Here is a 23528-nt window from a genome sequence, read left to right on the forward strand (position 1 = left end):
AGGGGAGACTGTTCCAATATGGCTTTTGTCCCCCCTCCCAAGGCAGGGCAGCCGGTTTCTCAGCACCATGAGCTTGAAGACGGTGGCTTGTACCCTGAAGCCGGTGCTCAGCAGCAGGACACGGAGCAGGGCTTGAAAACCTGCCTGTCCCCACACGTCCCAATCCCGGTTCAAGGGCAGCTTGGGACCGACCCACAGTACCGGCGCTGTGAGGACAGACCTGTCCCAATGCACCCAAAAACATCCTTCAAAGTGCCACCAGCCCAGCACGGGAGCTGGGTTTTTAAGGGATGGTCAAATGGTCTCTTCTTCATATATCCTCTTTACAAACAGCTTTAGAGGCTTTTCCATGTAATGATCCAAAACGGACCGTACGAGTCCAGCCCGAGCAGCACTGCTGTTACTGAGAAATCCCTTTGTCCATTAAAAATATTACACGGACCCAAGCAGCATGAAACTCGCCTTTGTACAAAAGCCTGCTTTTTAACTTAAGCCTTTTGAAGTTTAAGCCAAAAGGGTTTAACAACAAGCCCTACCGTTTGAGCTTTTTTGGCCCTAATTTTAATACACTTGGAGGTGGGAGGTAGGCGCTCAGATGCCTCAGAAAATCCCAGCTTTCCACAGGCGGTTTGAATGACTAACATGCAATTAAACCTCCTTGACCCCGCACAAGGCAGCCCAGGCGCCTCCGAGCTGGCATCACTGCAGACCTGCTGCCTCCTCGCTCCTGGTCAGGTCTCCTCCACCTCCGGCACAGGGGTTTGCCTGCTCCCCCCGTCGTCACCCACCAGGTCAGGACAAATTCTGTCCCCTTTGAGGGATGACAGCTGGAGCTGGACACGATTCTCGCCGAGGACACGCAGGACTTCACGGCCATCTCCACCTCACTCCCTCTCAGCACCTTGCGTGCGACCATCACCGCTGCACACACAGGCTTCAGCTCCGCTTCCACGAACGGATTTCCCCTCATTCACCTTTGATTAGCAACCTAAATCAGCAAAGCATGGCCACAGCTAAGCATCACCAGGGAAAATGCCACTTAAGTGGCATTACAGTGAACTGGCCAGAGCTGCTTTTGGGAAATATCTTAAAAGCTATTTATAGTGCAAAAAACCTATTAAGAAAACTAGAAACGCACTTCCCCTGCAGTCCCAGCCACATGTGAGAGCAGGAGTTAAGTCCCTCACATTTTTCTGCCTGTGAGGCCAGGTTTCTTTCCAAAAGACCTGCACCACCTCGACCAGCTGGTGTCTGAGAAACACAAGTTTCAAACATGAAAATTAAAGATGTTGTGTCAGTTCAGTTACATCTGAAATACCCTGTCTAGCCTTAAGAAGAATCTATGCATGGTGCTGTACACAATGTGAGACTCTCCAGTACAGCATCAAGGCTAGAGGTGCAAGAGGTCAGATGTAATTCATTTTTCACCATAATAATGGTAATAATAATATCACAACTTCATTTGGCAGAGCTCAAACTTGCTGTGCCAGGAACTGCTCACAATCCATAAACCCTTAGTGATGCTGCTTAAAACACGGTCCCTCACACTCCCCGTCTCAGAAACATCACCACCGACGATGCTTTCACGAGCTCCTGCCAGGCGTGCAGCTTGCGTTGCAATCCACCCTTCCCTAAGCAAAGAGAGAAACTGCGCCAAACATGCCCACGATCTGCCTCGGCAGCTGAAGACAGGAGACAGATTTTTGAAAAAAAAATTATTTTATTGGAACTCATCTGAACATCAGATATACCTGGTGTTGGTTAGCAAGAACCGTTTGTACATTTGATATTGATGGTGCCAAAAAACCCAAACAGTGACTGACTGGATGAGATGGAAATTAAAATAAAATAAAATAAAATGTTGGAGAGGTTAAAATGTGAACAGAAAGCAGAAAAATCAGCCAGTCTAAGATTCAGTGTGAAGGCAAAATATTTCCTGATAAAACAGAACCCTTTTACAAAATATAAATTTTGTAAGAAAAACATGGCAAGGGAAAGAGAGACAGAGGGGAAAGGAAAAATAAAGATTAGCAGGACAGAGATGCAGAAGCTTACACTGCCCAAATGGCATTAAAACCTAGCTAGTAACCTCACCATAAAATGAAACATGCTGGAATACACCGTGCTCCACCCCCCACATATACAACTTTGGAACAGTAACAACGAAGATCCCCAGTGAGTGCTGCACTAGGTTATTCCAGAAGGGCCAAGCTGTCTCACATCAGATGTTTAAAAAAAAGAAAAAAAAAAAAGAAAAAAAGAAACACTAACGCAGCAGAGGTAAATAATGACAGTCTGATCAGCGCCCAGGGCAGCAGCTCACCTCCCTGCCGGACAAAGTTTGGCTCCCGCAGGGAGGCGAGGACTCGGGGAACGCCTGCTCACCTGTTCTTCCTACCAGTGCAGGTGGGGGGAGGGATAAAACATTTAAAATCTAGTCTATTTTAAAACAATAGCATGCAATACAGGCCTCCAGGGGAAACCTGCGCTGTTCCCTTTATTAGAAACTGGCCTAATGGTCTAGACAGTGGCTGCAGCCGTCTTGAGATTTTTGGCTGCGCAGGGTGGCTCTGGGCTAGCACAGCACAATGACAATTCTGAAGCAGGTGCCTCGGGTGCGAAAGCCTTCAGGAAGATCATTGTGGAGCTGCTTTCAAGGGGATCCGAGGCCTTTAAGATTTAAAAATAAACCAGCAGTCTGTACATTTTGGGTTTTTTTTGGTTCAGTACAAATGGAATAAACTTGGCTGCTTATACACCGTCAGTAAGTCTCAGATTTCAGAGCAGAGGGAGATGAAACAAACTTGTTTTGGGCACCTACTGGTAACAAAACTTTGTCCCTGCTTAACTCTCTGCCATCCCTCAGGAAGTGGAAAGCACATGTTTAGGTAGTGTAAGCCTTTTTCCTTTTATTTAGAATACCCTCTTCGTTTAAACAATATTCCCCCCCCAGATACAAAGTTCGGCCAGTAAAGATTACATGGAAACTGGAACACGCATCGTATGGAATACAAGATGCACTGGATGAGGAAGTTTAAAAACTTTCCGAGCGAAAAGTAGAACAAAGAAAAAAAGTCTCCTAACATTTTCCCAAAGGTTTCACTCTCCTGTCACACACACTCTCCAAATGACAGCTAGCAAATTCAACTCTGCAAAAAGAAAACAGAGCCATGTCAATCAAGAGGAGAGAAAACAAGCCTCAAGGACACAAACCGCACCTTGGCTTGGGAGGAGCAATAGGTCCGGAGTAGCTGCGACCTCTGGCTCCTGCCTCCACTCACCTATGTTAGCTTCTTGGCTTTGTTGTAGAGCGAATCCACTACTTTACTCATATTCTGAATAGTCTCGAGGGCAGCTTCATAAGTTTTGTCTACGGGGGGTTCATCGAAGATGATCAGGACTCCCTCACCTTGGTCAAGGATGCCTGTGGGCACAAAACTGCGGTCACCAGTGTAACACTCGACAGATCACATCTTCCAGACAGCAGGAATTTAGGGATCTACCCAGCAAACGGACAGTCAGCTGTGTTGGGTTTGGAAGGGGCTCATATGCTGTACTCGACTGGCTGACTGATTTTTGTCTGGACTCCATTAGTGGTAGCTTACCCAGAAAAAAACCCAAACATCCTGGAGAGGGGCCCCAAGAAGACATCCCAGAGATGCTTATGCCTGCCCATTCCCTAACAGCTACCTTCCTCCTCAAGGCCTCTGTGCCCAGCAGGATGGCTTGGCACAACACTGGAGCAGGGCAAAACAAAAAAAAAAAAAAAAGGCCAGTTAATATGAGCACTGCAGCTGGGTTCTGTAATTTTTGAGCTACTGTCCAACCAATATGCTTCTTTTGGCCATTCATCTTCCTCAGCTAAATCAAGAGGGCTTTCTAAATCAACACCAGGAACAACGTAAACAAGAACGGAGCTGTTTCCTTGAGAGCTCGTTAGAGAAGCAGCCTCCTGTGGTCCCAGACAAACCCAAACCAATCCATTGTGCTGTGTGGGTGCTGCCCGCCAACACACAAAATGCTCTTGACGCAAATTATCTGGGAAAGGTGATCACATACTCCAGTAAGCTCAAAGACAGAGGAGCACATCTTTGCTAGATAGCCCACCAGTGGGTCTCACAACTGTCCTTGGATGTAGTCACAGTGAGTAAGGACTTACAGCAGTTTCTGATTTGTGAGAAATTAAGCTTTGACCTTAACGATGGCAGATGGAGCAATAGGAACAGCCTTCATGACAACAGATAGAGTAACAAATAAACCCACCGCTCACTACTCTTCCCATAGTGCCTGTTAACCTGCATGTCTGCTGTCTGAAGTCGAGCAGAGCAGTCTAAGGAGGACACCCGGGGTTCAAAGGTGCAGTGATAAAGAGGAGTCTATCCACAGCTTGCTTACACACAACCTGGCCTTGGGTGGCAAGGCAGTCGAGACTGAAGGATGCAGAGACTCACCATGAAATTTCTTGTCCAAGATCATCTGTGACAGTTTCCTTTCTACCTCAGCCTGAAATTGAAGCAGAAAAATTAAAAGTCTCCCAGAACTACATAAAGAAAAGCGAATCTTACTACTCCACACTCCTCAACAGCCCTGGCGGGATATTAGCTTAAAAGCAGCTATTTCGTCACTGAACATGGTGTCAGGACAGAATCTCTCCTTGCACACTGCTTGATACTACCATAAGCTTTAGATGACATACGAAATTAAGCAGCAGCTTTTAATGACGAGAACACTGGGATGTCTTGCCCTCTGGCTCCACTAAAGACTGTCGCTTCACACAGGCATTACTCATTACAGGATATGGAGCATTCTAGCTTGGTTCAGCAAGTATTTAGTCAAGTGTTGGCCAAGCATCATTCAAACCACTCAATACCGAGCTGACCTCCTGCCCAGTGCCAGGCAAGGCCCCACAGCAGTCTGCTCTGCTTCCGCTCTTTGGACAGAGGACACACAGCTGCAGTTAAGAAACAACTGCAATCCAGCTTTTACTCAAACTATTAAGTACGTGTTAAACACCAAGGGCTAGTCTACGAAAAGAATGCACAATGAGAAAAAGAGGATAGATGATGTACTGACCATAAAGGCCAGGCTCAGTACACTTCCAAACCTCTGGCCTTAATGCTAATACAGGACAAAAGCACTTCAGGATGCAACTGGCTGGGTCTACAACAGATTTTCCTAAAACTTAAAATGGTTGGGATTATCTGTAAAGCAGTTATTGCAATAGTCAATGTGACATACACATCCCTAATGAAATTTCAAACTGATTAGCTGGATCCTGTATCTTCAGGGTGTAAGAAAGACTCCTCTGGACACACTCACAAGGATTAAATGCAGGTCAATTGGGAAGACTGAGGTGGTCACACCATGAGCTGTTACTACAGCAGAGGAAGATCTGCCCCCAGTAAAAAGCAAATGCTAACAACAGGAGTAAAACCCACGTGAAGGAAGGCAATGTTACAGCAAAGACTAGTGCAGAGGAAGCCAGTCCAATGCCTCCTGGAAACTGTCCGTGTTAAAGTTCCCAAGAGCAATATTTGCCTGTAAATGCTGTGGAGGTGATCTGTCAGACTTAATAGCCTACATTTATTTCCTGGTGGCAAATGGCATTTGACCTCAATTCCTCTGCCCTCTTAAGACGTGCCACTGATTTCTGGTGATATTCTTACCTTTGAGAGCTTGATGAGGCTGGATATGTGTTCAATCTATAAGAGAGACCAATAGAGTTAAGTAAATCTTTAGCTGCACTTTGACACACAGCACCGAGGTATGGGACTCTTCCATGGAACAGCACAAGGGCCTGTAAACGCTCTGGCCTAAAAATCTCCAACGGCTTTCTCTGCTTTGTGGCTTCATGTCCTACAGATTTCAAATCCAATTTTAACTGAAGATGGACTAGACACCTAAAGCCATTTCACTCTGAAACATGAAATAATATTTATTCTCCAAGATTATTGCAGCTTTACCCACACCCTGTCAGAGCCCTTAAAAACCAAACACTGTTACCTTCAGTGTTAAAAGCATGGCCACCTTTCAGTGTGCGTTAAGTGAAACGGGTGGAAAGGGCAATGACTCTGGAACATGGTTTTCCAAAGTTCCCCTCAGCCCCCTCCTTATTTTTCAGCTGAACATGATGAACCCTGAGCTCTGGAAGTGCTGAGCAGCTCTGAGTAAGAAGTATTCGCACAGGAACAAGTCCTTCACCCACCAACAGCAGGGGACAGAGGTACCAGCATGTCAGTGTGCTTGCTGGAAACATTTACCTGTACTCTGGAGAAGGGTTCAATGACTCTGATCAGATTCTGTTCCAATAAGTTATCATAGAGCTTAGCCAAGTGAGTGTTTATGATGGGGTCGTCCCTGAGCTCCACCTTATAGTCTGTCAGAGCCTGCGGAAGACACAGCGGGAACAAATAATTCAGGTAGTGACAGGTCTCCTGTCCTCAAGGCCCTCCGAGTATGAAATAGTCTTCCCTCCCTGCCCAGCAAAGTATCAGTAGTTAATCCAATCCCGTAACTTCGCTAAAAGGCCAGGAGGTCATGACAGCCTAGCAGCCTTTCAAGCACTGTGCAGCAAGCATCCTTCATCTTTACGCTGCTGGAGCTTAGCAGCCAGAATCTCCGGTTTACACTCAGGAGGTGGCATGACAGGATTGTTCCCTGACATGGGAATGCTCTCTGTTATCTCTGTGGTGCTCTCGCTGAAGCCAGAAAAAAATTTAGGAAGATACACATCGCAGTGAACAACACCATACAGCAAACCACTTCTGAGTTCACTCTCCAGAAAAAAAAAAGAAAAAAAAAAAAAAGAAAAAAAGGGAAAAAGCCTCATTTCAAGCAAGCTATTACTCCCCATGCTGCGAAAACCAAACAGGCTGATTATTGTGGGGTATTTGCTTGATGCACTGTTGCTTTCTATGAATGTTTTTATGGTTGCCTGCTGTGGGATGTAGCAGGTCCTACAACTTCCCAAAACAAGATGTATTGTCCAGCCAGGCCCCATTTTCTGTCTCCTGACTCACCTTTTCAAAATCTGCCAGCGATCGGTTCTTACTGGCCTGTGCCACACATTTTAATGCTTCTGTCTGCAAAGAAAGAAAATGAGAGTAGATTATTGTTCTGGATTCTCCTCTCAGTGCTATTATGCCAACTGTGCAGTATACTGAAAACGTGCTTAAACAGCAAAATGGGAATGTTCCTTTTGCTACAAAGCCATGTCAGGGTTACTTCCATACAGGCAGAGTAAGAACAGCTGCTAATAAGGAGAACATGCAGAACAGCTGCAGGACACAGCATGAAATCAGCTTCACAGAAACAAAGACCTCAAGTTTTGTAAGGTTTGAGAATACCAGCTGCAGTTCCTATCAGGTTGCAGGCTGGGAGCAAGTTTGATACAATTTTTAAGGAAAGTGAACATTTTGGCACTTGCTTAATGAACATGGCCATTTTCAGCCCTTAAGTTGTGTTTCTCCCCTTCAGCACGCCACATTTCCTCTGCTGAGCAACAGAAGCAGGGCAGAAGTCCTACGGTTACCCTATCATCGACAGCATCAGGAAATGTTTCTTGTCTACCCAAGAGTTGCTGAAACAAAGCAAGAGACTCGGCCATAACCAAACTACCATATTTATACTAAACAGAAAGTAACACCACTAGAAGAACAGTTTCCAAGTGGTGAGAGAAATAAGTGCGTGAGACAAGGAGGATGAACTGGTGGCTATGGCACAGAAGGCCCAGGCTTCTGCTATCATCTCTCCCACTGAGCTGTCCCCAAGGCTGCCCACTTTCCCTCTGCTCCCTAAGCCCAGCCTCCGCAGCTGCTGCAGGAACTTGTGACCACTGCTGTCTCAGAAGGACAGTGCAGGGAACAGCTGAGACTTCCTCCACGGTACACTGCCTTCATGCTCTGAAAAGCAGTCTCCAACCCAGCTCCCACTCAAAGGAAGGGTATGAAGCAGGACCAGGGCTGCCCTTTGTGATCCAGCAGGGATAACGCAGGGATATCCCCATTTCTTTTCTATGCATTTATGCTCACTGACCTCCTCTACTAAATAGCTTCCCCAATCCTCTGTGAGGTAGGCGAGTATTAACTCCTGCGTCAAAGTAAATAGCTGGCTGACCAAAGCCACCGAGGGCATCAGCGTGTAAGCCTGGCTCAGACCCTGGCACACCTGGCTTTTGGCCCTGTACTTTATGTAAGCATCCCTGGATTTAATATGGGGGTGGCATTCACAGACTGGCAAGTTAACATGTTAGAATAAACAGCTGATTTAACAACTCCCCAGATGCTTGGCTTCCACCTTACAGTCATCTAGGTCTCAAGCTGCTCAACTATACTGCTATGAATGGATTCTCAGGACTTGCTACAACATGAGTAAAACCAATGAATAACCTGGATTTAAATGCATCAGATCCAGGCTGCAGAGCAGTTGGTGAGGGTTGAGACATGAGTACCTTATGGCATTAGGCATTTAGTAGTTCAGGAAGAAAGCAAGGAGGAGAAAAACAGAGAAAATGAAGCGAGCGGGCCAGATTCTCAGGTGGTGAAAGTCATTGTAATCCCTTTGAAGGCAATTGACTTATGGCAATTTAATCGGTTCTGGATCTTGTTCAGGACACTCAGAAGGGAAGGGTATTTTGGTATGAAAAGACCAAAGTATTTGACAAAAACACCACCACAATATTCTCAGAAATAATAGGAAGATAGAAATGATTAAGTTTCTCTACCTGTCTTCCTGCATACCGCAGAGCAAGCTTTCCACTCACTAATGCTTGCACATCTTCTGGGCTAGAGAGGGGAAGGAAGCGAAGAGAGCATTTATTCAACAACGTGGGCAGCTTAAATCTAAGTGTGTCTCAAAAATTCCCGACAGCAAATTACTACAACTCAAGTAACACTGTATCAGAAGCGTTGATTAGGTCATAAAGACAAACAGCAAGCTTGTCTGCTTGAGCTCTTTCTTTAGTCTTAAAAATGAAAAGCCTTTCCCATTTAAATGTAGGAAGTGTTCTTCGCAGAACCATTTGCCACATACATGTTCAGCATGATTTTGCACAGCAACATGTATTTCAGCGCAGTGATGGCTTTTGGGTTGTCAATTGAATCGTATCCCTCAAACGCCTCGTAAAAATATGAATAGGCTGTTTTCCAGTCCTTCTCTTCTGCTGCATGGATAATACCTGTTGAGAGGAACAAACAGGCAGGCATCAGAGTTAATTCAGAACATGACTGGAAGAGAACAGAACAATTTGGTTGCCCAGTGCTTTATCTGGTACTTCAGTAAATGGAATCCTTTCTTTCTGTGCCTCCCTTTATCTCATCTCTACCAGAAGAGCATCCATGCCCTCTCTTAAGAGGACGTGTTAGGAAAGGCAAGTTCAGGGCACTTCAGATAAGTGCCTGAGAATCGGGTCAGGAACAACGTTACCGTTATACTAACATGGTGTAATGCTGTAGTGCCTAGGGAGGTTACAGACCCTCCACCACCAGAGGTTTTCAAAAACAGGCTGAAAAAACATGTGTCAGGAAGAATGTAATTATAGCTGATCCTGCCTCGAGGCAGCTAGGCACACTTGTAGATATCTTGAGGTCCCACCTAACATCATTTTCTGTGATTCACTCAGGAAAGAACAAATCTCCATCAACTGATGCATCATGAGAAGTCCTAGACTTTCCTCTTCTCCTGAAAGGCTTTACCTGACTGCATGTCTAACGCTGCTTGCAGCTTAGGTGGACAGTAGATTGCGTTGGCTGTAGTCCGTGCAGAGGTTAAGGCTGCTCTTGCTTTTGGCAGATTGCTCAGGGCATGGTAAGTCTTACTTTCTAACAGCTGCACTTCCACCAGCAATGCCTTGTCATCCATCTTTTTCAATTCCCGAAGAAGCTGGGAGCCTAGCAGCAGGAAAGAACAAGAACCTTTGTAACCTGCTCTGCATCTGCTGTCAACAACTGCACAAACCAAGTCTTTCCAGATTACACCCTTCTTCCCCCACAGCAGTACAGGCTTTGAGGAAGGGAGGCTAGGCTTTACACAACCTGTTCTTCCAAGAAGAAACAAAGGAGAGGAAATAACAGTAGGTCAGTGTCAGTCCACATTTGGAGAAGAATGAACCAGTTTTGTGTTAGAGGTGGAAGAGGGCAGTGAGAATACTTGGGTACATGGACAGCATGTCTCTGCCACCTCATCGCAGGCAGCAGACACTCAGCAGAAAGTCAAGGATGGGTTGTGCAGTTCAGATTGTCACTCTGCTACCCCTTCCCCAGACAACAGCATGATTTACCACTCACATTCCAAGCTCCAAGCAAACCTGAAGTACTGTCCGTTCCTGCATCATTCCCCTAGGGTGAGACCTGAGGATTTTCAAGCAACTCCTAAGAATGGGGGATGAGGAAGCAATGTTTTAAGCACAAGACATCCACAGATGAAGTTTAGGAGGTAGGAATGGACAGCCTAAGAAAAGCCTACATAAACTGTCACATTAAAGCCTCATGAGGACAGAAAGAGCCAGCCTTACAGGAAACTCTTCCCCTTTTTTCCCCCCACTACAAACTAAAGAACTAACTTAGAGCAAACAGATGAGAACCTTATCCTCACTTGCTGTGCTCAAAAGCTGAAAACCACAGCTGAAACTGCATAACTAGGCGGAAGAGAATGGACTCTCCTGAGAAACAGCCCATAGAGACTCACTGCTTGCACCTACTCCCCACAGCCGTAGACATAACCATGTCTTGGCCAGCCACACAGAAATGCTAGTGCACAACGTTGACATCTTGATAGATCTTTCAGAGAGGCTGTCCTATAGGTACAGGCCTTTACAACTCCCTAATCTGTACCACCATCATCCAAGTGATTAAGTTAATTAAGTACAGCTTTGGAGTGTGGACTCTGATCAGTTTAAACCTGAGTTCATTACATATCCATATGCAAACTAATTTTAACTTGATATTGAATTCCATGTATCAGAGCACTTAACATAACCTGTTATTCTGATCAGATACGAGTCACCCAGGTGACTCTGGACATGACACATGCTCTTGCCACCACATCATTTAAGAAGTGACAGGTCCCTGGTGAGGCATCACCACTGCCTGGGTGAGCACTGCTGTCCGTGTCAGTGCAGTCATCCCTCAGCCCTGCTCATACCCATGCACTGAGCTGGTGAAGCAGTCTGTACAAATACCCTTTAGCCAGCTTAAACCTCATCTTACATTACTGCAGTCATTTGCAAAATGAGCATTTGAAAAGCACCAAAGGGACTTGGGCTGTGTAAGATGACCTGCTTTACTCTGCTTTGTAGCAGAGTAGGAGAGTTCACATGGTTAATTACCATATCTCAGGTGGTGAAAAAGCAAATTCTTAAAGCCTTTACACTACTTCACAAGAGCTTGTCTAATTACATCCTTAGAGGTTTGCCATTTCCTGGCATTACTACTGCTTTTATTGAGGCTGTATTTAAGCAAACTGAAAAAAGATGGTTTCTCCCCTCAACCTCTCCGACCACAGCAGTATACTATGTATGTTCCAGCAGGACCCAAACCTGATGGCCTTCCACTGGACACAGCTCCTCTTTGCTTCCAAAATTATTTGAAATGAACAAATGGTGAGAACAAAGAGATCTCTAAAAGCTTTTATCACCAAGCTGTGGAAAAAGATGGCAGAACTGGTATGACACTGAGAAATTAATGCCCAAGTCCTACAAAACTCATCAAGGAACATGACGTAGTTGGTCACTTCCCTTGTCAGCCTCAAGGCTAATTTCAAAGCAAAGAACTACTACCACCACCTAGTGGGAGACTTACCTAGCTGCAGTGCTTCTTGGTACCTCTTGGTATCGAAGTACAAAGAGACCAGCCTCGCCTGAAGAAGAAAAGGAACTGCTGTGAGGAAAGCCAGAGAAAGGCAGTACAGATTTATTTTGTAAAATGAAACTTTATATTCTTATCTGCACAGACTTCACTAAATTAGTTTGTGTTCATTACATTATATGGTCCAGCTCTGCAAGATCTGCCATTTGTAAGATTGGCTAGTCTAAACACAACAGGTAAAATCCTGCCTATTCAAGAAGCGTCGCTAACTTTAGTGTAATTGTTATCGCCCATCCATTACATGTACAAAGATATGGACAATACAATACAAGTTCTCTACTTTTATAAGTATCAAATCTGACAAAGGGAAGACACTATTACACAGGTTTGGGATCCACAATGCAACGTACCTCCAGAGCCTGGCGTAAGAAAGTCCTCTTCTCTGATTTGGCCCATTCAATACACTCTAAACACAGGTCAACCTTAAAGGGAGCAGAAAGAAATTTGTAAAGCCTTCTGCTGCCCCTCTTTAAAACAGCAGTATGGTTCAATCATTTCCTACAAAGCAACAAAAATACAACAAAGCCTGAATCTCCACAATGTAGTTTAAGGAAAAAAGTCATTCCTGTCTGAACAGCAGCATTGCTAAACACCAAATTAGCTTTACTTTAAAATGAGCCTTGAGATTAGCTTTCATCATTAGTGCCTATCCCAAATGTCTCTGAACGACACCTTTAATATTACCACAGTAAAGTGTAGTTCACCACTGATGAGAACTGCAGCTCAACACTGGAAGATCATGACTTCTCTTCAAGGAGGACTCACTAGTAACCACACACGATACACTTTAGCCTCAAGGCTGCATGGTGTTAACACCACAGTTTAAACTCACAGAAGTGTTGCACAAAATTACATACAACAGCTACAGTTTATGCTGCATATTTTCAAGTTCTCTTTGCTAGATTAACTTCCTGCACTTTGTAACAACGTTCACAGTATTATACTACTTGTAACACATACTGCAAGAGAAAGTAAAATTCAGAAGGCAAACTAAGATTTAGTTTAAGCTTTAGCCATCAGAAAAAAAACCCAACAGACCACCTTCTTCAATTGCTTTTCTAATGCGTTTGGCTTCCAATAACTTTTTCTGACCACCAGGGACAATCCTTCCACACTGGAATATGAAAATAAAAATTTGGCTTCCAAGGTTTCACCAGTAAAAATTACTGCTGAAATCCTAATAGCATTTCTTAAACAGCTGTGTTTGTTTCTACTGAAAACATCTGGCTACATGAGAACTGATTCTGCCTTAGGGCAAGGAATGGACTAAAAGACTTCTGAGATCCCTTCCAGCGTGTTTTGCACCATTTCATTCTACCATAGAGAAAAATGTATTTTCAATTGCTCTAGAAAGAAAGGAAAAATGAAAAGCATGTGTTTTAGGGCCTAAATATGTCAGACCGTGTGTGTCCTTTAGTAGTATAAACCAACAGAGGTGCCGGGCTCCACTGTTTGTAACGGAGTTAGGTGCCAGGAGTCAGTCAGTGACACTGGATGTTTTATCTATTGCTTCAAAGTGAAGGAACCCAATGGCTTTTCATATTTTTAAGACTGCTGAGATTCCATTGATGAATAAAGCAGTCATGTCCCACCCCAATTAGAAGACGGTGCCAATTTAGTACTGGCCAATAATATACAGTAAGTCATCCTGAGGTGCTAGGCTCAGGAATGCCTTTTCCCAAAAATCTCTGGATCACAGCTCTTTCTGGGGCAGGTCTGCAGCTGTACTACACTGCAGCACTTGTCAGCTCCTTGTCACTACTTATTAAATGGGGACATTTTATGAAAAGCCATTATGAAGTCGCAATTTATTGCGCAGTGATAGCTGGAGCATTAGGAGCTGGAGAATCTCTAGTTTCATTGCTTTACTGGACTCCTGGGAGTCTTCTTGATATACGTTACACCAAGGAAGCAAGTGTCCCCCCTGAACGTTTCTGAGGCACTGAAAGTATTTGGGATTACTGCATCAAGAACCTCACAGGTTAGGTGTCAGAATTCCTTAAGGTTTTGGGTTTGGCTTCTGAATATGCTTGAAAGTATTTTGACTAAGTGGGCCATATATCCATTGCTGTAACTCCAAGTTCTTCCCCTGCCATAAAATGCCACCTATCTGGGAGTGCATCCCAGTATTGTCATTTACATCAAGCTATCTTTAGAAAAAGTCTGAAGCCACTCATTTTCTCCCGACACCTTTAGGGGTTTCCTTCTCACCTGTACATCCCACCCCACTTCCTTTAACCTCTTCTGCTAAAGAGCAGCAGCAAAAAGATTCTGTCACCGCTTATGGTAACAGGACATACAAGCCACAAGAACTGAACAGCAAACGAAGAACATTTGCTAGGTTACCTGAACTAAAGGATGATACTTCTGTGCTAATTGGGCTAACAAGAATTCCACCTGCCTCTCAACATGGAAGAACCTCTTCTACACCGTAATACATCAGTTGCTGTGCATACAGTGTTACATGGGCTTTCCCCTTAACCTGTTGCCCAGACCCTCCCTGCCTCCCCTTTCCATCTAACTGCTTTGGTGTGCCAGTACAATCCATATTACTCCAGGTCAGCACTGCTTGTAAGTGGCTGCTCATTTATTTACAAGTTGCTCCTGTCCTTCTCCCATTCCCAAATAACCAACACAAAAACAAAAAAAAGAAAACCAACTGCATTCTAGGTAGCTAACGAGAATGGAGTACATCCTAACTGGACTATCTTAGACCAAAGGGGCTTCCTAGTGAAGAAGTTCATCCCCTGGAAGTAGTTTACACATGGTAGCTGCAAAGCTTTTTCCACTCCCACTTCAGGAATAACTTTCATGCCCCAAAAGCCCTCTGTAGAGCAAGACACTCACCACACTGTGTCCCCATGCAATACACCTTCATGTCTCCAGGTGAAAGATGCTAAGTAATACTCGCCATCTAATCCCACCAACTCCTGAACAGACCTTGAAAACTCACTCCTCTAGCTCTGTGCCATCACACACTGCCCCCACCCTCCCACTAGACCAAGCTCCCTGGAACAGGTGTAGCACCTCTCACCTCACGAACATTAATCACACTACAAAATACTACTAATGCTGTGCATCTAACAGCAAGCAACGTGAGACTAAGAAACATGTCCAGGGTGAGAGTTACTCCTAACCTGCAGCAGGATGAGGCTTGCAGAAAAACATGGTTATGAGTGAATTAAATTATCTAATGTTTTATTAATAGAATATATCCAAATGCATTAAATGAATGTTTCCTGACATGAATAATTCTTCAGTGTGAAGCAAACTAGGTCAGATAACGGTGTTACAGGCTTTTGAGGAATGCACTAGTGCTGAAATTTAAATCTCACCTCCTGTCCTGTTGCTGCCTCCATATCAAGGAACAGATCAAGCAGAGATCGGACTAAGCGGGCTGCCTTTGCTTTGCTGATGGAGTTCAAGAAGGGTCGAACATACTTCAGAAGTCCTCCCAGCTCTGTATATAGAAGAAAACAAATCATGAAATACAACCACACAGCCAAGAGTCACACCGCAGCTGGAGTACCTGACACATCTACACACAGCAGTATATATTACACCAAACATTTTATAAGCAGTCTCTCAACATCATTTACAGGAAAAGAGTGATAAACATCACCTGAAGGAATGCCTTGCAGTAAACAAGGGGACTGGCAAAGGTGACTGTTGGGCTCCAGTCTTACCCTCACAGCATACATTTCCCGTTACTTCAGTTCACCCAATTATAACACCATTTGTAACTACACTTGCCTCAGGCGTGTTTTAAAAATCTAAGCATCTGCTAAATGCTTTGAGATTTTTCTATAAAATGGGCAATGGAGTTTATAGTTCAAGTATGTTTTTATTAACTCTGTTTGACGTTTTAATCTGCCATACCTAGCCGGCCCTAGAAAGTCAGATAGACCCTGCGCACCACTGCTGAAAAAAATGACATTTCTTATCCCTTCAGCTACCACATTACCTAATTAGATCTTACCTTACTTAATTAGATTTCTGTTTCTACTAGTCTCCTTACTAGTTTACAGTTATAAAGCTAGTCTCAAGCTCACAGAGGAAAAGTCTTTCTTTGTGAAGAAATACACTAAAAATGCCATTCCTACAGAGCAGAGGAACATGGCAGTCAATGTCACAGCAGTTTCAGGACTCGGCATTCATGGCAGCAGAAGGGAGTTACATGTTGGAATTGCACAGCGCAAGTTAAGTCTTCTCCTGTGATAAACAACACACAGCCGTCGGGCCAGGTTGCAGCGATGTCTGTTTACAGTTGGGGGAAGACGATACTTCCAGCAGACTAGCAGTGTGCCAGTGCAGGGTTCAGTGCTGACTCATAAAGTAGTGGGGTCATACACTGAAATCACTGCTTATTTGCCCCAGAATTTTAAGTCTCACCCAAATATCAGCTAGATCTCACACTACCACATTTATGAGATTTGATAGTGAAAAACAACAACAAAACAAACCCCATAATGAGTACTTCAGAAATCTTCAATACACTCTACACCAAACTGGCATCAGAATCAAAACTAAAATAAGAGACTAATCTAATTTTATTTCAATTAGTATATGGAGGAGCATCAGCAGAATTTCAGTTTGGGAGGATTCCAATAAAAACAGTTGAAAACAAGATTTCCTTCATATTTCATTTAACAGTAATGCAAAAGAATTGTTATAAGGACATCTTAATATCTAAAAATTATTACTTGTATTTTTTACTTTTTCAACCTATTTACTTTAAAAGTTTAATCAAGCCTGATAAAACTCATTTCTTACATGGTTCAGAAGTAGAACTCACAGTGCGTTCCAATCCAATTGCTCACTGTGATGTACTGACATTTTTATACATCTGGAAGTGCAGTTTTCAGAACAAATGGAACTTATCTTGAGTGTGCCCTGAATCCTTAGAGGAGCCTTATTTTCCAAACAGCAGTGCAACAAATTGTGACTCTTTCTAAAATGAGCTGCTCAAACTTTGTACAGGGAACAAAACAAGGTGCTATGACTGCCATGCCTAAGATTTCATAAAAGCTTTACTTTCTGTCTGAAAATTAATGTGTAGGTTTTTCTAGAATTGAGGTACAGCTACTTTAATATCCAAGATTGAGTTCTGCTGACTGACAGTTTCAATCAGTGCTCAGCTTTTACTCAACAAGGAACTGTTACCTACTGCCCTGGGGCAGACAATGACTTTACCCACACCGCCTTCGTTCTGAGGACCGCTCAATCTACAGTACCACTCACAGATGCAAATCCCAACCATTTTAATCAAAATCAAACACTTTGCTTTCACATACAGTACACAAACTACCATGACAGCAGCTTCCAACAGTTTTGCGCAGAGGTACTCTCAAGCATCCCTCCTCTCGATGTGTGCTCAGAAAGGTGGGCTCCAGGTCACCTTGTGCTCAGAACAGAAGCAGCAGTAGAGCTGGAGTTGCCCAGAAGCTGGTTCTTGTGCTCTTCCTTAATGCAACTAACACAAGCACTTGAAAAAGCAGCACTTAACACAGAGAACAAGTCTGCTTCTCATCAGGCCATGCACCGTATCCTTAGCTTTAAGCTCTATAACTAAGAATTCACCAGTTTTCAGTCCATCTTATCAAGGCAGCAATACTGTCTCTGAGATCCATCAACTCTCAACTACTACAAGGTACCACTCTTCCTATTGTGCATCGCTGCAATACACCAGCTTCTCAGGACCCTTTGAATCATGGTTTTAGTGCACAACATACTTTTCCACACAGGAAAGGAACTTCAGAAGAAAAAAGGAAAAATCATGTGAAACATACTGCAGTACTTATCTTTCCATTGACTTGCTCAACAGCTGCCCGAGAATTCACTAGAAAGCAGATTCAAAGTCAACAGCTAGAATATATCTGTACATTTTGCAAAGTACACATTTAGACATGCAAGCTCAAAGTTCCCATAGAAATTTCTCTTTCCTAGCAGTGTAACTGTCAACTATTTTTAGGATATTTTTTTTTCCCCCCTAAGTAAATGCAACGCTTGGTAAAGGGGTGTGATTGACAGCTCTGGAGAAGTGATAAGCAGCAGCTCTGGAAAATGAAGTCTGCTGCTCATCCTCAGAGAAAGTGCTTATACAAGCTAAAATGCCATGTACCTGAATTCCTGATCCAAGTTATGCCAATCTGGAACTGTCCTAAAAAAATATTAATCCACCAGTTCAAGCCTTAAACTCTATCAAGCAGATAAAGAGGGTCACTTGTTATTCTTTTAAACAAAGGCCATAGTTCAATAGAGGTTAGTCCCCTAAAAATCCACAGGTTCATTTTACACTCTCAGCCAGTCAACAGCACAGCCGCTGTAAGTTTCAAACCCCACCAAACTGCAGCTGATTTTCTCCCTAGGCTGCAGCTCACAGACCCTTTCATCTCCAAGAAGTTATTGCTTTAAAATAGCCAACAAGCCACTGCAACGCCTCAAATCTGTGAAAGAAATTACACTAGCTAAAACGTGTGCAGCAAAAGCTACAATGGTGAGATCTACTTCATTCAGGCTAGAAACTGCACAGTCTCAGTAACTTCCTTGTTAGGTTATGCAGCACTGGATTCACCCCCCTCGGATACGAAGATCTGTGTGTCTACCTGGTGCGAGGATCTTTGTGAACGGATGTACCTGGAGAAGATGCTGCTGACCCTGACTGCTTGTCACTCCTACTAGTCTACTTCATCCTAGAAAGCAGACAGAGAAAGGGAAGGTGACCAGGTCTTTCCCACAGGAGTAGCACATCTCTAAGCTGCGGTATCCCCTTTCCTCAACCCTCAGCTTTACCACATGTCCCCAAGAAAGCCCAACCTGGCGATGTCATCCCGATCTACACATACACAACTGGCTGCTTAATGTTGCCAAAGTAATTTTCTTCTATTCAGAATATAGTTGCTCTGCAGTTTAGTGTTCCCTTTAATGCATTTCAAGTATATTTTGCGTTTGCTCCTTCACAAATCTGTTTTCGATGAGTTAACATTGACATTTTCAATTACTTTGCCTTCCCCTTAAAAACCCTATTAGCTAGCCACTCTCTGAGAGTACACTGAAGTTCTTCATACTCACGTAAGACTTCAGCTTGAACTCAAAACCACCCCAAGTTCAAGGAGGCCATCATGCACCTAACAACTCTCCTCTCAGGCTTCTGTACACCAGCAGCACAGCCACACATTTACTTGAAGAGACCCTTCTGATGATTTCCCCTTTTTTAGCCCAAACAAACATCTTCCTTGGTGCAGGAGCAAAGCCATGTTTAGTTATCGCTACAGAAGCAAACATCAGAGTACAAAGGGCACTCATACAGCCCAGACACCTATACCTGAGTTAATTGACTTGAGGTCCTTTAATATTCAATTAGAGAAACAAGCACTTGTACAGCAGGCTTCATTTGTCCTGCTGTAAATTCTTACTGTAGGAAGAGATGAATCGTGTTCTGGAAGGGCTTATTTTTCTCCACTGACTGTAAAAGCAGTCCACACTAGGAAATCAGACATGGACATCTATAGTTAGGTGAGATGAATAGCACCTTTGTTTCCAGCACTGCTCTAAGTGCAAGTAATCTACTTTGTCACAAGCTCTGTTCAATTGCAAATCGCAGTGGGATCAGTGTCCAGAATGCTCAAACACATGTAGAGGTGGGTAGATCAGTTAAATGACCAAGTCAAAAGAGATGTTTACAAAGACTGGACAGTAGGACACCAAGTGTGCATCTCAGAATAAATATAAAACCATCATCTCGATGAGCCGCTATCTGAGACCTCATACTGCTTTCCATGAACTACTCTAACTTTAGGTCTGGCGTCCCAGTTGAATTTCATTTGATTTTGATTAAACCTTCTGCTGGCCTGTTTTCCCCAACCAGTTTCAGACTGTTAAAAGCACACACGCTTCACTTCACATTCTGAATTATTGTTGCACACAGTTAGAAAACATTAGGACTATACCATGGGCAACTGTCTGCCATGGACAGAATGCTCTTTATATGGATGTGGTGTATCAGCTCCTAAAATGCTTGAGGTGAAAGGTGCTCCAGAAAAGCCAAGAGCATTCTTCAGCAAAAGAAAAAAAACTAAACTGCTGAGTACAAAATAAACACACTGCCTTGAGCTTTCCAGGAAACAGAAGACACGAACAGATTCAACTCAAGAATCGTTGAATAGAGAATTTTACTCCATTTCTGTCCTTTCACACATTCACAATAGAAGGACTGTCAAGTCCAGCTCTTGTGAGGAGCTGGGCAAGGATTTTCTGATGTAATGTTTCAGCAGATAAATCAATTAATTGAGAAAGAAGCTGCTGGTGGAAAGGACTTTTTGGGTCAAACTTTCCAATTTGAAAGAAGGCTCTGATATTATTAAAAACAAAACAAGAGAAACTTCTCATCTCAAACATGACAACTTAACAAAACTCTAGTCACTCGTACTAAAAAGGCCACAAGTCAAAGGGTCATAAACTAAACTGCTCAACGCATGAGCAATCTTTTGGAATACTGGGCCAAGTAACATGAGATTAATATTTTATGTTATCTAGTATTTTAGTTTCTGTCCTGTCTCAGAGAACTTTTCCTGCCAAAAACTGCTTTTACTTCTGTCCCATTAAACAAGGGGACTAAATTCATTTGAATGTATGTATCTCTTACCCGTTACCTCAGTTACTTATTTCAGGCTCACCTTCTGCCTGCCCAGTCTTGGCCAAAAGCGACCCCAGTTCCAGGATGCTCTGCTCTTTGACTTGCACCGCTTCTTCATCATTTTCCTGGACATCACGTTTCACTGGAAAAGAGTGAAAAAGTTACCTTTAAAGCTATTTCAATTAGAAGATAATCATTACTAGTCAGCTCCTGGAAAGTCACCAGAAAAAGCAAGTGTTATAACAGGCAATAGTGAATCCAGCATGGCCTGCGAGATCTGGAAAGCAGATTAAGTGGAAATTTTAAATGCATAGCTTACAGAGAGCACTGCGTCCATACTTCACAAAGGCTTTAATCCAGCTGATAGGTACAACTGCATGCTCCAACTTGACTATAAGTTTTGAAGTAGTTTCATTAAGCTTGTCCTGCTGTTCAAGTGTTATTTAAAAAACACCACCACCACCCAACAGACCCCCTCCCACTGACGCCACAAAACCAAATAAAAGAAATCTAATGGCATTTCCACAGTTGGGTATTCTGGTATTGGGATTTCTGATGTTGCCACTATGAGTATTAAGTTGCAATCCTGTGGTCAAAACACAGCAGAAGAACATCAGCTCTGTGAACTAGCTACGTCTGCCGTTTTCACTCAGGAGCGGATCAGGTGTTACAACTGCTGCAAGAGTGAGTTCTCCTTCCCACACCGAACTCTTGACAATCTAATCATCACTCTGTGTACCAACATGAGTAACTCTGGCTCTGAAGTACACAGAAGGGCCAAATGACATACAGCAGCACCAAACCTGTGTTTACACAACATCAATTTCATATAAGTTATCCACAAAACAATACACTTTCTTCCCTGCCACCTGCTACCCTGTAAATATTCATCTCCAACATCCCCTGTGCAGGTGAGTTTGCCCAACTTCTACACAAAGCCAAAATCCGCTGCCCAGTTCTACAGAAGGAACTGAAATCCTGCACGCCACCCCTGCATGAAGACTGCAGCCATAATTTAACACATGTGGTATCAAAAGCAAAGTAACTTTGTTCTTGAGCAGAACAGTATTGTGGCAATGCTCTCTGGACTGCTCCAGCTTACACCAACCGGCAACATGAGCTGTTACTCCTGACTGAGCCCGAGCGGATGGGAAGTCGTAGGTGTGTTGACAGGCTTGAGAACACCAACTATTAATTAACCAAACACCGAGAGGGACGAGCAACTTTTAAAGACCATTCAGCAACTCCAATTTCAAGGTCTAATACAGACACTAGGAAACATTTATTTGCCCATCACAGCAGGGCGACAGCAGGTCACAGCATCTTTTCAAAAATCACCCTATGTTACAAGAATTGAGAACTGCTCTTCTATACACCAGTTTTGAAGGCGCCCCCTCTCCCTACCCTGTATGCCCCGACCCCCAAGTAAAGGGGGGTGTCCACGTTATGCCTACAAGCCACTTTATAGCATCAACATCTCCTTGGCACTGCTAGATGCCCGGGACAGCCCGACAAAGTAATTGCCGCAAACAGCATCTGCCTTGAAACAAGCAGAAGTTAAAGCTCCAGACACAGCACACAAAAACTCCTCTAAACTTTCTGTGCAGGTAATTTAAATAACGGGTGTATTTTAGCGTTTAAGAGGAAATCCCACTTCCAGCAGAGTTTTCTCATCCGTCAGCACGCCGAGGACCCGCTGCAGGCCGCCGCTACCAGCGCAACACCCAGCCGCTGTCCCACCACAACCGAAAAACCCCAGAAGCAAACAGCCGGTACCGGCAGACTCCTGCCGGCACCGCTGCCCGCCACGGCCCCCGCACACGCCGCTCCACGGGCTTCGAGACAGGCAAGTTGACACGCCGCTGCCTCCTCCCACACCCGGGGGCACACCCCGTTGCCGGCCCGAGACCGCGGGGCTCCGCCGGCGGGCTCCCCGAACGGGGGGCTCCGCCGCGGCCGCCCGCTTCACCCCGGCGGCTCCCTGCCGCTCGGGCCCGCGGAGCCCGCAGCGGCGGCGGGCAGCGGCCCGGCCCCGTCCCGCCGGCCCGCGGTGCGGGTGGAGAACCCGCATCGGTGGAGCGGGCCGGGGCCCGGGCCGGGAGGAGCGGGCCCAGGCCTCGCTCCCGTCCGGCTCGCACGGTGAGTCAGCAGCCGGCGGCGGCGACGGGCGAGAGGCGGCGGCGGGCGGCCGGGGGCGGCTGGCGGAGCGGGGGCGGCCGGCGGGGCCTCACCTATGGAGTGGAGGATGCCGATGGAGGCCTCGCGGTCGGTGGAGAGCAGGGACTGCGCGCGCTGGAACTCCAGCACCGCCGCCGCCGCCATCTTACCGCTCCCTCACTCCCTCCTCACCGCCAGGCCCGGAAGCGGCCGGCGGAGGCCACGCCCCATCCGTGGCCCCGCGGCATGACGGGAGTCGTAGTCCAGGCGCGGAGGCCGCGGGACGGGGGCTGGAGAAGGGGGCGGAGCCCGGGGTAAGAGAGGGCTGGGGCTGGGGAAGGAAGGCGTGGTCTGGCGGAGGGGGCGGGGTCCGGAGAAAAGGGGCGTGGTCTAGGGAAGGGGCTGGTGGGGGGGCACAGGGCGAGCGTGGGGCAGCGGGGGGACCCGCTGTGGCTGCGGGGGCTGGCGTGGGGTGATGGCCCACCCAAGGCACCCCCCACCCGTGGATCCAAATTCCCCCAGCCAGTGCTGGGGGCGGGAGCATGTCCCCCGGGCGTGACCCCATAGACGGCCACGTCCTCCTGGCGGGTCCCAGGGGATCCCCATGATCCCCCCCCCACCACCACCACCACCCCAGCCGGCTCGAGAAGGGAGGGAGACCTCGGCAGGGACACGTCGCACGGACCAGGCAGGATGCCGATGCCGTCCCCGTCCCGCCACCGGCCCCGGCCCTCGTGGGCAGCACACGGCGGGAGAGGCCCTCGACGGCCGGTTCTCCCCCTGTTCACACCTCCCCTTCCCACCCCGTCCCCTTCCCGGCAGCGCTGGCAGCACCTGGGGTGCAGACCCAGCTCCCACCCTCGAGTCGGTGGGAA

The 23528-nt window shown here is 45.5% G+C and overlaps 1 protein-coding gene across 2 annotated transcripts; it reads right to left on the bottom strand.

Annotated features, from left to right (window-relative positions):
- Window positions 1-1706: 1706 nt before the first annotated feature.
- PSMD11 (proteasome 26S subunit, non-ATPase 11) lies at window positions 1707-22859 on the bottom strand. Of its 2 annotated transcripts, XM_049799609.1 has the most exons (14): window positions 22728-22859; window positions 20537-20638; window positions 15197-15321; window positions 12212-12283; window positions 11796-11853; window positions 9693-9887; window positions 9031-9175; window positions 8723-8783; window positions 7020-7082; window positions 6261-6386; window positions 5667-5702; window positions 4452-4503; window positions 3282-3424; window positions 1707-3149 (listed from the first exon to the last, which is right to left on the bottom strand). In XM_049799609.1, the coding sequence occupies exons 1-13, from the start codon at window positions 22816-22818 to the stop codon at window positions 3282-3284; spliced, it is 1269 nt and encodes a 422-aa protein (XP_049655566.1). In that variant the 5' UTR covers window positions 22819-22859; the 3' UTR covers window positions 1707-3149. The 2 variants fall into 2 exon arrangements, with proteins under 2 accessions (XP_049655566.1, XP_049655567.1); XM_049799610.1 differs by having other exon boundaries at window positions 1707-3424.
- Window positions 22860-23528: the final 669 nt, after the last annotated feature.

The sequence above is a fragment of the Accipiter gentilis genome, chromosome 5 (assembly GCF_929443795.1).
Source record: "Accipiter gentilis chromosome 5, bAccGen1.1, whole genome shotgun sequence".
NCBI classification, from domain to species: domain Eukaryota; kingdom Metazoa; phylum Chordata; class Aves; order Accipitriformes; family Accipitridae; genus Astur; species Astur gentilis.